The 16,066-nt window shown below is 37.8% G+C and overlaps 2 protein-coding genes across 2 annotated transcripts in view; one reads left to right on the top strand and one right to left on the bottom strand.

Moving 5' to 3' along the window:
• Window positions 1–6,630: 6,630 nt before the first annotated feature.
• Window positions 6,631–9,996, top strand: LOC101292704 (multiple C2 and transmembrane domain-containing protein 2-like). Its single transcript, XM_004299832.1, has one exon. The coding sequence runs from the start codon at window positions 6,674–6,676 to the stop codon at window positions 9,782–9,784; it is 3,111 nt and encodes a 1,036-aa protein (XP_004299880.1). The 5' UTR covers window positions 6,631–6,673; the 3' UTR covers window positions 9,785–9,996.
• A 155-nt stretch (window positions 9,997–10,151) lies between these two features.
• The window catches only part of LOC101293001 (threonylcarbamoyladenosine tRNA methylthiotransferase-like), an 8,457-nt gene continuing 2,542 nt past the window's right edge, over window positions 10,152–16,066 (bottom strand). Inside the window, exons 4-11 of the mRNA XM_004299833.1 lie at window positions 14,012–14,261; window positions 13,712–13,831; window positions 13,563–13,638; window positions 12,798–13,006; window positions 12,516–12,624; window positions 11,848–11,940; window positions 11,430–11,590; window positions 10,152–10,830 (exon numbers count right to left, since the gene is read on the bottom strand). Of these exons, the coding sequence (XP_004299881.1) occupies window positions 10,276–10,830; window positions 11,430–11,590; window positions 11,848–11,940; window positions 12,516–12,624; window positions 12,798–13,006; window positions 13,563–13,638; window positions 13,712–13,831; window positions 14,012–14,261 (1,573 nt within the window). The 3' untranslated portion in view covers window positions 10,152–10,275. The remainder of the gene's footprint in view (window positions 10,831–11,429; window positions 11,591–11,847; window positions 11,941–12,515; window positions 12,625–12,797; window positions 13,007–13,562; window positions 13,639–13,711; window positions 13,832–14,011; window positions 14,262–16,066) is intronic.

The raw sequence follows: 16,066 nt of genomic DNA on the forward strand, positions 1-16,066 counted from the left end.
CTACGCAAGGTAGTTGATTGATTCATTATGTAATATCTATTTGTGATGAAATGAAACACCTTTTGCTTAAAAAAAAAAAAAAAAAAAAAAAAGAATCTTTTATATTGATCAGCATCATAATGTTGCTGAAATCTAGCCAACTTTTAAAGATTAGGTAGAGCCTACAATGAACTTGTTAAAATCTTGCGTGGGAATAATTAACAAAATTGAAGAACCATGTACATGATCACATGATTCAAATCTATATGAGCCAATTCGGACCAAAGTTTGTTGTTTTACAGCAACAGGGGTGGTCCTATATATAAATCATACAGTCATATCTGCACATGCAGTGTCTAATCTGGGTTCCATATTCTTGCTCCACAACAGAGGGCACCTACACTCTCTATGAGTCTATGCCCACTGTTTCAGCAGAATATATACAAGTAGCATGTCTCATGTTGTCAATGTTTCTTCTTGGTCTTTTGTCGAAGATGATTTTGTTCATCATGATTCATGAATGCACCATAACCAATAATTTGGTTGTGTTTTTCATTCTTTTTGGATCCACCACCACTTAACTAAACATTTGAATTCTCCATTTCTTGGTATTCAGCAAAATGTTTGATGAAACAATCAATTAGTAAATCTGAATATATACACTCTATTTGCAACTAATTTAGTAGATTGTTAGAATTAGAATAAAAATAGTAGTTGTAGTGACTCTACAACGAATAATCGAAATCTTAATTTACTTTCAAAACTTATTATACAACAATCAAATCAGTACAATAGACGGTCGAGTTGGTATGAGCCTTCAAGTGTGAGACCTTCGTACCGACTTGAATCTCACTGACAAGTTGAATCTAAATCTAATTTTAGTACCGTGTGGAACATGCGGTCCTTGGACACATCAAAAACAAAAACCGTTTATCTTTGAATGTCTGATCAATCCAGATTTAAAACTCACTCATCGATCATTTGGTTATCTTTGAATCCAACTTATCAATCATCTCTGGCACCCTAATTGAAATTAATGTGTTTTGGACTTTTGGTAGGGGAGACTTCACTATCATGCATGTGTCATCTGCAGGTAGAGTTGAGATCGATGAGATCCTTTAGGAAGATAGATGAAAAGCAGTATCACTAAAAACGAAAGAAAGCGACTCCATCGATGGAGTAGTGCCTTGAGATGGAGACTCTTCCTTGCCCCCACCGCATATTCTCCCCCACAACCTTCCATGCATATCCCCATTTCTGATCTTCGTCTTTGTTTTCAACCTCTCACTTGGTTACAAATTCACAATCATTTCATAGAAGTTCCAAGATATTTTACGTAAGACAGAGATTAAACCACTGAAATTTATCATCCAAACCGACAAGTTTCAAATAGATTGCCTGAACGTAGGTGGAGACTAATCCATCATGTATACATGTTTTTGGATTGATTAACGTTAACAAACGGCTGATGTAGTGGCGGTTCCCGTCGCAGCTTGTGGCGGCAAGCTGTGGGCATGCAGCTGAAGAGATGGTGGCGGTTAGGGTTAATCACAAATTTTCACCTGTTGTCACCGGTTGTAGGTTTGATTTCTTAATACGATAGCTCTTTCACCTCTTTGTTGAAGCCTAAATGATCCCATTACCAAAAAATAAAAAAATTACATGGCGGACGTCAGGCAAAACTATGATGGATGTTGTAACCTCATCAAGTACTGTTGAAGCAGATACAATATCATTTCCACTAGATTTAGAATTACGAAACTCGACGTACGTATGTTTTAAACTTTTAGTATGTAACAACAAAACATGCATATATATGAGATTGATATTTCATACTTGTACATTAATTAAAATCTTTCTTGAGTGTAAAAATAAACATTATATCCACGTACGTAACTAGACAAGTTTCGAGTTTATTATGTTTTTCTTTTAATATCTAACATAACTTGTAAAAGAGAACCACTCTAACCGACCTAGAGGGCAGCTAGGCTTTACGTCTCTCTCGTTGTACTCTTCTTCTTTGAATAATGAAACTAGAGGAAGGAGAACCAGTTTCATTATATCACTACCCGACCTCTCATGGGATTTGTTTGTTGGATTTCTGATCGAGGCATGGCATGGTAGATGGTAGAAGTGTAGAAGTAGCTAGTATCCACATGCAGACACTGGCGGAGGTACATAGAGACCAAGGGGTGTCATGGCACCCCCTAGATTTATGATTTTATTTGCATTTAGTGTTTGGAGTCTAGCTAGTTTAGAAGTTTTAGCTATGCTAGCACCCCCCCAGTACGTCCTCTAGATTGGTTTGGTTTACTAATAAAAATAATAAAAACTTTCTCTTTCTAGAAAAATTAACTGTTTAGTCCAATAAAGAATAAGAAAAGCTTTATATTAACCTATTCCTAATACAATTATACTTCTACCTCACCCCACCAATTAACATTGTCTTCTATAAATAATCAAACTCATAACAGCATATTCGTACAAATATGTTCAAAATCAGTTGAGAGACTACAAATACATCTTCATAATATGCAATGAACAAGATTCGATGTAACTGAAATAATAAAGTTTGATTATTGATGATTCGATTATACTAATATGCTGTTATGAAATTGATTATTGATGACTTTCACGATATGTAGGAGCGACGTGTCTATTTTTAATGTATAACCCTATTTAAAAACTTTATTATATTATAGATTATATATTTTTTTTAATAACTTTTTTATATCGCCCCCTCATTTGCATTTCCTGGTTCCGCAGATGATACTTCTGATACCCAGATCGATGAACAAAGCAACTTTGGAAAAATTGGTCGACTTTTGGACGTATCTTCGAAACATGTCCTTAAAGCGATGATGCGTGATATCAACAAACACCAGAAAGGAAAAGGAAAAGAAAAAAAAAAAAAGAAAAGAGAGAGAGAGAGAAAGAAGAAGGGTGCTTTCTCCACGTTGTGGATCTCATGCGATTTCTCTTTGGAATGAAGACGCAAAAAAAAACTTACTTAGCTCTTACGAATTACGATCTCCAAGAATTTTCATTTTAAAGAATTATGTCGACTACATAGTACATACACCCTTCAACAAATCATAATGAGTATGATCTCATTCTCGATCATGTCAACTGTAGATATCCTTTAGCACACCATAAAAGGTGCGATTGTGACGAATTGGACTATCAGAATCTATATCTCACGTTTTAGGGAATTAACCCCATGCATCTAATTTGGACTCATTTTCATTAGCTTGAAACTTTAGCTTTTGTTGATTCTTCAATATTAATCAAAATTAGAACCTACTGTATATAAATTTATCAAAATACGTACATCACATGTTGTCTTGATACCACCATATATGGCCATGCATGATTCATCCTAGTATTTGATTCTTAAGTCCGTAAATCATTTCTATGAAATAGTGACTAGTCGATCACTATGCTTTTATAATTTTGAATGGAAAATAAAGATATTTATTGTAGGACTATGATTTTAGGACGGTCCCTCATCGTCCAAGACTTTTTTCATATTTAGGGTTTTGGGGTTTGAGAAGTTAGGATGGGAATTGAGTAGTTAAGTAGTTGATTATTAATAATGAAGCGAGCTAGAGTCAATGAGAATGAGTGAAGAGAACTAATTCGTCAATGATAGCAACTACCAAATTTGATAATCATTCACACTTCTTTCAGAAATAATGCCCATCTCCTCTGTTGTTCCTACTTATTGAAAGCCAATAACTATAATTGCTGGATGATGTAGTGACAAACAAGCACATACATGAGAGCCTTAATTAGATGATAGTATCATTTTGTCCAACAACCTGATATTACAGCGTACCTTACCTTCTACAACAACAACAAAGAGCTGTTGGTGTGTCTAATGTGACACCTGACGGGATACGATAACTAATTAAATAGATTTTTAAGTTAGTATTAATTATTCATAAGATTATATATGTTCAGGTTGTGCAGTCGCAGGAAGACTTCGTTTTTAGAGTGGTAAAATGAATCTTCAAACCATTAATATAAGTCGTCAAAATGATATGAATTTTTTGAATGGTAAACTTTTTAGTGGCCGTATGATTCCTTAAGTAGCCAAATGAGTAGTTGATGTATAAGAAATGTTAACTTACCATGACTTTATCCATTGTATAAATTAAGAGTTTTATTAAAACATTATTCTAAAAATGTTACAGGAAAAATAGAATCAGAATGGTCTACTCATTTCATTAACAACCCTTTTATATAGAAGTCGATTACAACGATAATTACACGCATATAATGACGATATATTCAATGTTAATAATAACGTACATAATGACTAATTGATAACTGATTGAGCGGTTACATTTTTTGATCACTAATTCCATAATTTATTTTCGTCAGTTACCTTTGACGAAGACACACATTAGGTATTTTTCTTCAACAAAAAAAAACTTTTTAGTCACTAACCTTTATACAATTATACGTATAAGTTTGAGGTCAGCAGCACCTGATTTTTATTTAAAAATAAAACTAAAAGTAAAAAAAATCCTATGCATATAATTGTTCCATGAAATTTCGAAAATATCTGCATCAAACAGTTAACAGTCGCTCCGGTGGAGAGGAGGTGTGATTGTCTACAAGCTGGCACATGACATGCATCAAACAGTCTCGGCTTTTATAACAAAACTGGGGCAAAACTGGTAGCAGCAGTAGCCATTCCAAAAAACAAAAAAAAGTAGTCAATAATGACTACTGACAGTAGTCAAACCGGGCACATAAATAAGCTTTTCTTATTTTCGTCCTACCTTACATTACTAGTTTCCCTAGCTTGTATCAATTTGGTAATATATTGGTAGTAAGAAACGACATGGATTTTTCAACGATTTGGGCAGAAGAAGAAGCAAACTCACCCATTTCAGTATTATATGCCTCAAAGCAATCTCTACCTCATCTCAATGGAAAACAACTTTCTTTTCTTTTCTGTGGTAAGGTCTTTGATCTAATTATGTTCGAAACAATATTAACGTCGAAACATGGAGCAAGAGTTGAGAGGAGGATTTAACTAAAAGAATCACACAACTTTGACACATTGCCTGTAAAATCCAATCTAGTTGAAGTGATCGACCAGTCTAGTCGTCGCCGAACACCATGACTTAACCTAGTTCTCAGAGTTAGACCAGTGCCTCTTTCCTGGTTTGACATTAGAAAACTTATCCTAGTATTGAAGGGGTATTGCACAACCTCAACATTTCTATTTTATTTTTGAAACTTGAAACTATGAATTGTATAATTCGTGAGTAGAAATACTTGTTAATTTGAAAATAGAAATAAAAAAGGGGGCCCCTACTCAACTTTTGCTTGGCAAGAGGAGAATTATGAAATTGGTAAACTTTATAGCTAAGCTAGGCCTAAAGACATGACAATAAGCTCCACAAATTTGAATCAATAATAGAAGTTGCCTAATTCCTTGAGAGGGAGAGATTCTACTAAAAGGGAACACACTGCTTTTCCATAAAGTTTCTACGGTTCATCCATGAGGTGATCACTTTCACTGCCCCCATAGATTTCTTTGTAGCATTCTTCCCCTCCACTTAAACATTATCTCCATCAAACCCCACTAATAGGATCCATCGTATATTCAAATTTGTAACACTATGATCCATAAAGATGATACATCCAATAAAGCAATAGTGCTCTACATACGCCCTTAGTCACTTTTATTTGAAATGTCTCAATACCATGATCAAGCATAGCAGTGTGTTTGAAATGAGTAGTGTTTCTATGTTTGGTAACTAAGAACTTAATACTTGTTAACTTAATAATCACTTATCGACACAATGGTAACATGGTAAATGACTATAAATGTTGTGGTCATTGATTATCAAGTGAATTTAGACGGGTTTTAAATAATGCACACAACAAATTAGATGTTCGAAGTGCTATTAATCACAAACTTTTTGCATCATCTATCAGAGTGAAAATGCTCTTCTTCAATTCTTCAAATATTGATTCATTCACGGTTGATTAACATATTAGTAAATTATTCTTAACGATAGCTAAAGTTTTATTCATTCACGATTGATTAACGTATTAGTGATCTATTTTGTACGGTCACATAAGTTTGTGTGGCATTGAATCGATGTACAATTCAACTACTTTATGTCTATATCTGGTCCAGAATGAATAGAAGTAATTAATAGTAACTTACATCAATCATACAATTAGTTACACGTTCTTATCTTATTACCATGCATGTATACTTGTACAGATGGAGTGAGGAAATTTTGTTGTTTATGCTGTAATACTAATACTATAGTTGAATAGAGTATTAGTATGTTTAGTTTAGCATTAGTCTAATAATTTGTGATCATAATATGAAATGTATGATCTCTCTGTCCTCCTCTGAGAAAAGCACAGATGTACATGGTAGAGTACTATACCCACCAGAATCTTTCTCCATCAAAAAGCCATATTCATCCAAAGGGGCCACCTCACCACTATCTCCACCACCAAACCCTCTCTCTTCCTCTCTTCCTCTTCTTCTTCTTTTCCTTCTCCTTCTAACTTATGTTCTCTGTCTTCTTACTCCAACAACAGAATGACTCACCTCGGCTCTCCTGTCTTCTTCTTCTTCACTTCTACTCTTCCACTACCCACCTCCTAATCTCTTCTTCTCCATAACCCATCTCTCTCTATCTCACCATTCACCATGATCAAGCTCATAGTCGAAGTTCAGGATGCAAGTGACCTCATGCCCAAGGACGGCGACGGGTTCGCATCTCCCTTTGTTGAGGTCGACTTCGACCAGCAGAGACAGCGGACACAGACCAAACCCAAAGACCTGAATCCTTACTGGAACGAGCAGCTGGTCTTCAACGTCACCAACCCAAGAGACCTTTCCAACAACACCATCGACGTGGTTGTCTACAATGACAGAAAGTCCGGCCACCACAAGAACTTCCTCGGCCGGGTCCGAATCTCCGGCGTCTCCGTCCCTCTCTCCGAGTCAGAAGCCACGCTCCAGCGCTACCCTCTTGACAAAAGAGGCCTGTTCTCCAACATCAAAGGCGACATCGCTCTTCGAATCTACGCAGTTCAAGATCACACTAGTGCTGCTCAACCACAGCAACATGAATATGGTAATGTCGAAACCGGAACTGCTAGCGTCGAGATTCCTCAGATGTTTTCTACTACTCCTCTGCAAGAAATCAATGGTAATAATACTCATAGGATCGATGAGCAAGCCGAGCATCATCATCATCATCAAATGGGTGAGAAGCCGATGAAGAAGAAGAAGGAACATGAAGTAAGAACATTCCACTCCATTGGAACAGGCGGCGGCGGCGGTGGTGGATTCTCTCATTCTCAGCCACCTTCGTCCGGGTTTGGGTTTGAAACCCATCACCAGAAAGCACCCCACGTAGAAACAAGGACGGATTTTGCTCGGGCGGGTCCTGCCACGGTTATGCATATGCAGCAGGGACCTCCGAGGCAGAACCCGGAGTTTGCGCTGGTGGAGACTAGTCCACCACTCGCGGCCCGGCTCCGGTATAGACCCGGCGGGTTTACAGGGGATAAGACCTCGAGCACATATGACTTGGTGGAGCAGATGCATTACTTGTATGTGAGTGTGGTGAAGGCTAGAGATCTTCCGACCATGGATGTGTCTGGAAGCCTTGACCCTTATGTGGAAGTGAAGCTTGGGAACTACAGGGGTGTCACCAAGCACTTGGAGAAGAATCAGAACCCGGTTTGGAAGCAGATTTTCGCTTTCTCCAAGGAGAGGCTGCAGTCGAATTTGCTGGAAGTTAGTGTGAAAGACAAGGATTTTGGGAAGGATGATCATGTGGGGAGAGTTTTCTTTGATCTAACTGAAGTTCCGGTTCGTGTTCCGCCGGATAGTCCTCTTGCTCCTCAGTGGTACAGATTGGTGGACAAGAAAGGGGACAAGGTTAGAGGGGAGATCATGCTTGCTGTTTGGATGGGAACTCAAGCTGATGAGTCATTTCCTGAAGCTTGGCATTCTGATGCACATGACATTAGCCATGTTAATCTTGCTAGCACAAGATCAAAGGTTTACTTCTCACCGAAACTGTATTATCTTAGAGTTCACGTTCTTGAAGCTCAGGACCTTGTCCCTTCAGAAAGAGGCAGACCTTTGGACACATATGTGAAGGTACAGCTTGGTAATCAGATGAGGGTCTCAAGGCCTTCTCAGGTTCGCACTATTAATCCAATTTGGAATGATGAGCTCATATTGGTTGCGTCTGAGCCGTTTGAAGATCTCATAGTCATATCAGTGGGTGACAAGGTTGGACCTGGCAGGGATGACTTGTTGGGAATGGTGTTTCTTTCGGTTAGAGACATTCCACAAAGACATGACACTCATAAGCTTCCTGAGCCTCTTTGGTTTAATCTCCAGAAGCCTTCAGTGGCAGCTGAAGAGGAAAGTGAGAAAAAGAAAGAAAAGTTTTCAAGCAAGATTCATCTCCGCCTCTATTTGGATGCAGGGTATCATGTTCTTGATGAGTCTACACATTTTAGCAGTGATATGCAGCCTTCTTCCAAGCACCTGAGGAAAGCAGGCATTGGAATTCTGGAACTTGGGATTCTTAGTGCCAAGAATTTGCTCCCAATGAAGGGTAGGGAGGGTAGGACTACTGATTCGTACTGTGTGGCGAAGTATGGGAACAAATGGGTGCGAACTAGAACACTCCTCAACACTCTGAACCCTCGCTGGAATGAGCAGTATACATGGGAAGTGCATGATCCTTGTACTGTCATCACCGTTGGTGTTTTTGACAATCATCATATCAATGGAAGCAAAGAAGACGCCAGGGACCAGCGGATTGGGAAGGTGAGAATCAGGTTATCCACTTTAGAAACTGATCGGATTTATACACATTACTATCCTTTGTTGGTTTTGACGCCCTCTGGTTTGAAGAAGCATGGTGAACTTCAGTTGGCACTGAGGTTCAGTTGTACAGCTTGGGTTAATATGGTAGCTCAATATGGAAGACCATTGCTTCCAAAGATGCATTATGTTAATCCTATACCTGTTAGGTATGTTGATTGGCTCCGCCACCAGGCAATGCAGATTGTGGCTGCACGGCTATCTCGAGCAGAGCCACCATTAAGGCGGGAGGCTGTTGAGTATATGCTAGATGTAGACTACCATATGTTTAGTCTAAGGAGAAGCAAAGCCAACTTCCAACGTATCATGTCACTTCTCAGCGGATTCACCATGGTCTGCAGATGGTTCAATGACATTTGCACCTGGAGAAACCCAATCACTACGTGCCTGGTGCATATTTTGTTTGTGATTCTAGTGTGCTACCCAGAGCTGATCCTGCCAACAATTTTCCTCTACCTCTTCGTGATTGGTTTATGGAACTATAGGTTCAGACCAAGGCACCCACCTCACATGGATGCTCGGATTTCACAGGCAGAGTTTGCACATCCGGATGAATTGGACGAAGAATTTGACAGCTTCCCTACAAGCCGACCCTCTGACATTGTGAGAATGAGGTATGACAGGTTGCGTAGTGTGGCAGGTAGAGTGCAAACTGTGGTTGGAGATTTGGCAACCCAAGGGGAAAGAGCTCAAGCTCTACTAAGCTGGAGAGATTCAAGGGCTACTGCAATCTTCATCATCTTCTCGTTGATCTGGGCAGTTTTCATATACATAACTCCCTTCCAGGTTGTGGCAGTGCTGGTTGGTCTCTATATGCTGCGGCATCCACGATTCCGAAGCAAGATGCCTTCTGCACCTGTTAATTTCTTCAAGAGACTGCCTTCCAAGTCAGATATGTTACTATGAGAGTTTAGCAATTACCTGCACTCGATCACCTTCATTATTTTGTAAGAACCAGTTTATTACTTATTTACCTCATTCTTGTAAAGATAAGGGTTATTCCATTAAATAAACCAAACGATAACAGAAGGAAAGACAAATGTGAAAATGCTGCTTGCACTTTTCCTGTTTGTATGTACATCCCACTCTGCCAATCCAATCTGTCGACAATTATTTCCAAATATCCATTGCAAGTCCTGCTCAGTTCAAGTAAAGGTTATCGGTTATCAGTCTGAACTCTCCAGTAGGTTCAATTATTCGATCCAGCATGTAAGGTCAAAACTCAAACGAGGAAACGCACTGAAATCAATAGCATGCTTTTACTTGTATAGCTGTCATGTTTCAACAACTTGGATGCAAACAAAAATCTAACATTACAATCATACCACAAATATTCTGTCTGAAGGGAACAAATAATTCCACATGACCATTACAAAAATGGATTAGTATAACTAAAATTAATTTGACAAAATTCTAAATCCTAGATGTACTAGTACAGCTACAATAGTCAGGAAGCTCGCAAGCATCCCACCAAGAAGAGCCTTGTCCACAGCACCCCATTTACCGATGCTTTCTTGGGCCTGCTCTCGCTTTTCCTTAGATCCCAAGTCAATTTCATTCTCCACGAATTTCTGAACTTGGTTCTTTCGTTTCCTTAGTAACCATCCAATAAGATTTCTGTTCTTCTGTTCTTCAAGTGGAACGCCAGTAGTTGTTACATAACACTTTGTCGATGTAGCCTGTTCTCCACAACTTCCTGGTCCACAAGCACAATTTTCAGGCTCTGTTGAACAAGCACAAGTCTCAAAATTGTTTGAGCAGGGGAAACTACTCTCCCGACTCTGCATTTCCTTTCCTACAGCTGCTCTATCATTCATTTCAGGGATAGTCTCAATAACTTCTCCAAATACTGACCACCTTCCAACTGAAGTGATCTTCGCAATAGCTGAAGTCCCCAGCATAATTTCTGGACCAGCTACAAGCACTTGTACGTATCCCTTGGTATGACCAACCTTGGGAAGAGAAATAAGATGGATGACAAAATTCACTTCATTAGAATTGTCTTATATCTTAAAAACTTTTGGCTAACTTGGTGTACTAAAACATCATTGACTATGCAATCATAATAGGAAGAAGAAGGTCAACCCATAAACTATCATGTACATTGAAGGCGGGCCTTTTTTTTTTTTTTTCCCTTCTATCATTATCCATGAAAACCTACCTTTTGTGACTATTTTCTTTCAGTACTGGCAATCTATTTAGGGTCTCTAATGTAGCCAATTGCAACTTGTCAGCCACCACTATTCTTTTTTATCATCAAATTTGTAAATAAATTCGCTCTCAACTTTTGTTATGAAATGTTGATCCAGGGATCAATAATAGCATTTCTACACATCAAATATGATTTCTAGTTTGTTCAACTAGTCATGCAGTTACTCGCAAGTTGACTTCCAAAACTAGCACGACTCCACATACCAATTTAATTACCGTAACTTCCAGAACAATATACAAGAATTGATATGGATGATATGATTCTATAAGTAAACTAGGAATTTGATAAAATAAGTTCCCTAGAAAGAGATCGATGTACACTTAAAGCACATAAACTTACCAAGTGAGTACCATCAGTGGCAACTTCTGTTATCCAAATCCTTTCCACCCTGCCCTCCATTCCAACATATGGGGTGAAAGCTTCAAAAACAGAAGTCAATTCACGACTCCTATTCTTCACTACAGTACTGGGGACCTTTTTCATCCTTGCAGCAGGTGTTCCTGAATTTTGAAAAGAACAGAAAAGTTGGCTATGATCTCTATCAAAGTGCAAAATTTAATTTTAATCGACTCGCTTTGTGTTAGAAGATTTCTCTTTGCATAACTAATACAGAGTTGTTTCTTGCCTGTAAAAGCTGGCATTAAGTGAGACAACTTGTTGTGATTAGCTATGGTAATTATGATTCATTAATTGATAATATCAATGAACTAATGAGAAAAAAACAAAATAAGAATTTGAAAATTAGACATATTCATACCAGGTCGAGGATAGAACTGTGAAATATGAAGTTGAGGAAACTTGTACTCCTTAATAAGGTCATGCGTTTGAGCAAAATTTTCATCCGTTTCACCTGAGAAACCAGGAAATAAATAGGTGTAAACTACTTGAGTACTATCTTCTGGACTGCTCAATGTTGAAGTAATAGATAAAAGTAATATAATCCCACAAGTTACGTCAGAATTACCCATAACCATGGCAATACCTCCAGCACAATGTAAAATCTAGGAAGTATATCCTTGGACATTTCCTCCAAGAAGTAAACACACACACACACACACACACACATATTTGCGTGTGTAGATGGTTAATTCCCTCTTTACAGAGGAAACTTTAACCAGCAGTGATATAGTGCTCTATCAATTTTTTGACACAGTAATGATGTTTTTATGATAAGAGAAATGGTTCAAAAACAAATCACAGCCAAAAGCTTAAAAGCAACTCAAAACCTTGCACATTTGATGCTATTTGTCAATAAAACCAAGCCACTGAAACTGCTTGGAACATCCGAACATATAATGAGTAAAAATTGTGATTTTCTCAAATTCGCTTAAACATCTACGAGATCTTAAAGAACATGCCATAAACTTGGGTAAAAAATGAGAAGCAAATCCACCACAAAGTAAACTTTATATGTTATATACTGACCGGGAAATCCACAAATTATATCAGTTGCAATCTGCATCCCTGGCACAAGCTCAGTTAGGGTATCTACAACAGTCTTGAACTCACTCACAGTATATTCTCGATTCATTGCCTGAAACAAGAAGCACTTGAGTCATTGAAAGTGTAGGTCTCCATACTACGCTACAAAATAAATCCCAGAGAAAACCAGACAAAAGAAAGAAAAGAAAGCTGCAAAATCATTATCAGCTATGAGATATTATGCCAATCTATGAAAGAGATCAAAAACTATATTCGAGGACTTACAGTCAAGACAGCGTCACTTCCAGATTGGACTGGTACATGGAGAAATGAGTATACACATGGATGCCTCAACACCTCTGCAATTTCTTTCAAGTGCTCTAAAATGAAAGGAGGATTCGTCATTCCAATTCGAAGCATTGTGCTTCCATCAGGAGGAAGCTCCTTGACAATTGCATTTAACAAAATAGGTAGATTGACACCAATGTCACGACCTGTTAACCACAAAAGCAACCCTTAATGTTCAACCAACATACGCCAAAAGAAATTAATTTTTTTTTTCTTATCTTAAATTACTCGATGTACTGTGAAACCATTTCCTGGCAACATCTAGAAAACCATAATACTAAAATGTAGGAGGTCAAGGGTCCCAGAAAAAACTCAGGAATTTACTTTTCTCTTTTCTTTTGGTTCTTTCGAATTTATGCCCTATGAAACCATTTCCTAGCAACATCTAACAAACCATAATACTAAAATGTGGGATGCCCAGGACCCAGTTAAGTTATGAATTTACATCTTTCTTCTTTTTCTTTTGGTTCCCTCAAATATAAGTGACATTTTATCTTGGAGACTCTTCAGAACCTGGTATATAATATAGATAAAAAAATATAAAAATTGTGGTTCCACATAAGGGGTATAGTATCATGTTTCATAGATGATTCCACATCATAACTCTCACCACCAAGTACTTTAAAAGGATTTTTGAAACAAAATATCTACAGAGAAACGAAATATATATACAAAAGACAGATAGCTGAAATAACTAGTCACCATATGCTCCAGTATCTTCACTACTCAACCATATTTCCCTGACTCCATCAGCTATCACAGATCTTACACGTCCTACCTGCAGTGCCAATATTCTTATTAATTAAAATCAGACACAAATGAATAAGAAAATACTTATCTGACATACTTACAAGTCCATCAACAGTGTAACTCCCTAAATGACCACGGGCATGCTTCGTTTTGCAGTATGTGCAAGCACCTAAACAGCCAACATTAATGGGAAGAATCTCAACGAACTTGTTTTTTCTCACCTGTTGATAAGTCAAGCCAAACATATAAAATCTTCACCGGTAGAGATATGAGGTGGAAGTGGAACTGAAAGCCAAATACTCTATCACTATACTAGTGGGATAGTATATGGTGGAAACAGGAACAGTGTATGAGTATGACTGCAGACGGCCAACAACTGTGCAGGGGAAAAAACCACACACCTTAGGGAGGTCCAGTGCTGGCAACGTTTTACGGCTTAAAAGCCGCACCTCGTGACCTTTCAAGGTCTCTTCAACAATTTCAACCACACGGTCAATTTGCTGGACTCCTACTATACTGACACCATCTAGCTCCTTTATATCTCGACTTCCTTGAGGCACACACCCAGCTACCACCAGGGGCTTTTTTGCACCTTTGCCTTTTGCTATCAGAGTGTCCATGGCAGATTGGCTTGGAGATTTGACTGTGCATCTACATCAAATAATGCAATCAATACCTTGTTAAAAAAATGGACAATATCTCAAATATACATCTTCACACAAAACTGAAGTTTAAAGGGGACGGAGCAGCGCATGCATACACAACTGATACAAGTTCAGGGGAGTAACATTGCAGTAGCATCACCCTCATTAGTTGGTTAAATTTTTTGATATTAACACCTCAAATACTAAAGTACTGGAAAGAGTAGAGACAAACCTTTGATTGGCAAAAGGATTTAAATTCAGCATCACAATGCAATTGTTACATTCATTGTGGAATTTAATCAACAAACTCAACATATTGTAAATTAAAGAATTTTATAGAAACGAGATTTCATTTGCAGATAAGGAAAATGTACAAAGATACACCTGATTACACCAGCTAAAAAAACAAAAAAATCAACCAGAAAGAGAAACATTACTTCGAATGACGCTAACAAACCTCTGTATTCCAATCTGAAAAAAAAAAAAAAAACAGAAACAGACAAAGAAATAAATAAATAAATAGAAAAAGAACTACTAATGACCCAAAATGGACCCCTTCCTACACGAAGTCCAGCTTCTTCTCCTTAACAGTCTGACCAAATTCTTCTGTTTGCTCCATCCAAATAAGCCAGAAGAAGGCTATGAAACCATATCTCTTCAATACCACATTTCTCCCTAATCATCTTTCTCCGAAGAGCAATGAGAATATTCTCAATCAGATCCATCTTTTAATAAAGAACACCAATCAGGGGAAAGACAAACAGAAGTCGTGTCCTTTGAACTTTTAACCATATCACAGGTGATCACCTTCTATGATCAATAATTTAAGCTAACACCCATAGTTTAGGAGAATCTTCAGCCCTCCTACTTATGAGAAAGGGATAATTTCAGGAAGAAAAGGCTGCACCATCCTCTTTATAATGTAGTTTTATGTATAAACCTATTGCTCTCAGAAAATTTGTGACCCTCCTCTCAATTCTTAAAAATGATGATGGCATTTAGTCCATTTACTTTGAAATAAATTTTTAAGTAATTGCACATGTAGTGAAAATGAATTCCTCTAAGTAGCTATTGTGAAATACTAAAATGTCTTTTCAATTAATGTGACAAATGCAAATGAGACTGAGACCATATCTCAGTCACCATCAATTGTGAAATGACATTAGCTCAGTCCATGTGAACAAAGAAAACGGACTGACCATGAAACACTCTTGAACTAAATGCCCAAATGGAAAAATTGGACTGCAGCCAACAAGAACTACACCTCCTCCCAACACTTCTCCACAAATCCAATAGCATAAAACAAAATCCCAACAAAATACAAATAAGCAGGATATCCCAATTATTATATTGCTTTGCCAAGCAATTTCTTCCATAACTCAAAGCAAAAAACAATGGACAAAAAAGATGAAAGTATGGAACACACTTTCATTCTCCCTTTACACGTGATGCATCAACAGAATTACACTTAAGCATTAGACCTTCTTTCCTGAACTACACAAAAATTGATCCTTCAGGGGAAATGGTACAAGCATCAGCTTGTACCTATCAGACAGATTAGCCTTTTACATCATTGAGGTTTTCAGAAGTAAAGATGAATTAGCAGTGATAGGTTTTGAGCTCTGTTCCCACTTAATTAGATCGAGTTGTGTTATTGATTGTAAGCCCGCAGAGTCAATGAAATCAATAAATTTTAAATGTTAGCGAAATTTCCTATCAAAATTACAAACCCTAAATTACCCGCTCCATCACTGAGAGAATAAACAAATGACGTTTTTGTGTGTGTGTGTGTGGTGGGGGGTGGGGGGGGGG

The sequence above is a fragment of the Fragaria vesca genome, linkage group LG5 (genome assembly GCF_000184155.1).
Source record: "Fragaria vesca subsp. vesca linkage group LG5, FraVesHawaii_1.0, whole genome shotgun sequence".
Taxonomy (NCBI): domain Eukaryota; kingdom Viridiplantae; phylum Streptophyta; class Magnoliopsida; order Rosales; family Rosaceae; genus Fragaria; species Fragaria vesca.

Excerpts from the sequence above, each read along its gene's own strand:
- LOC101292704 (XM_004299832.1), top strand. The coding sequence starts at position 6,674 with ATGATCAAGCTCATAGTCGAAGTTCAGGATGCAAGTGACCTCATGCCC.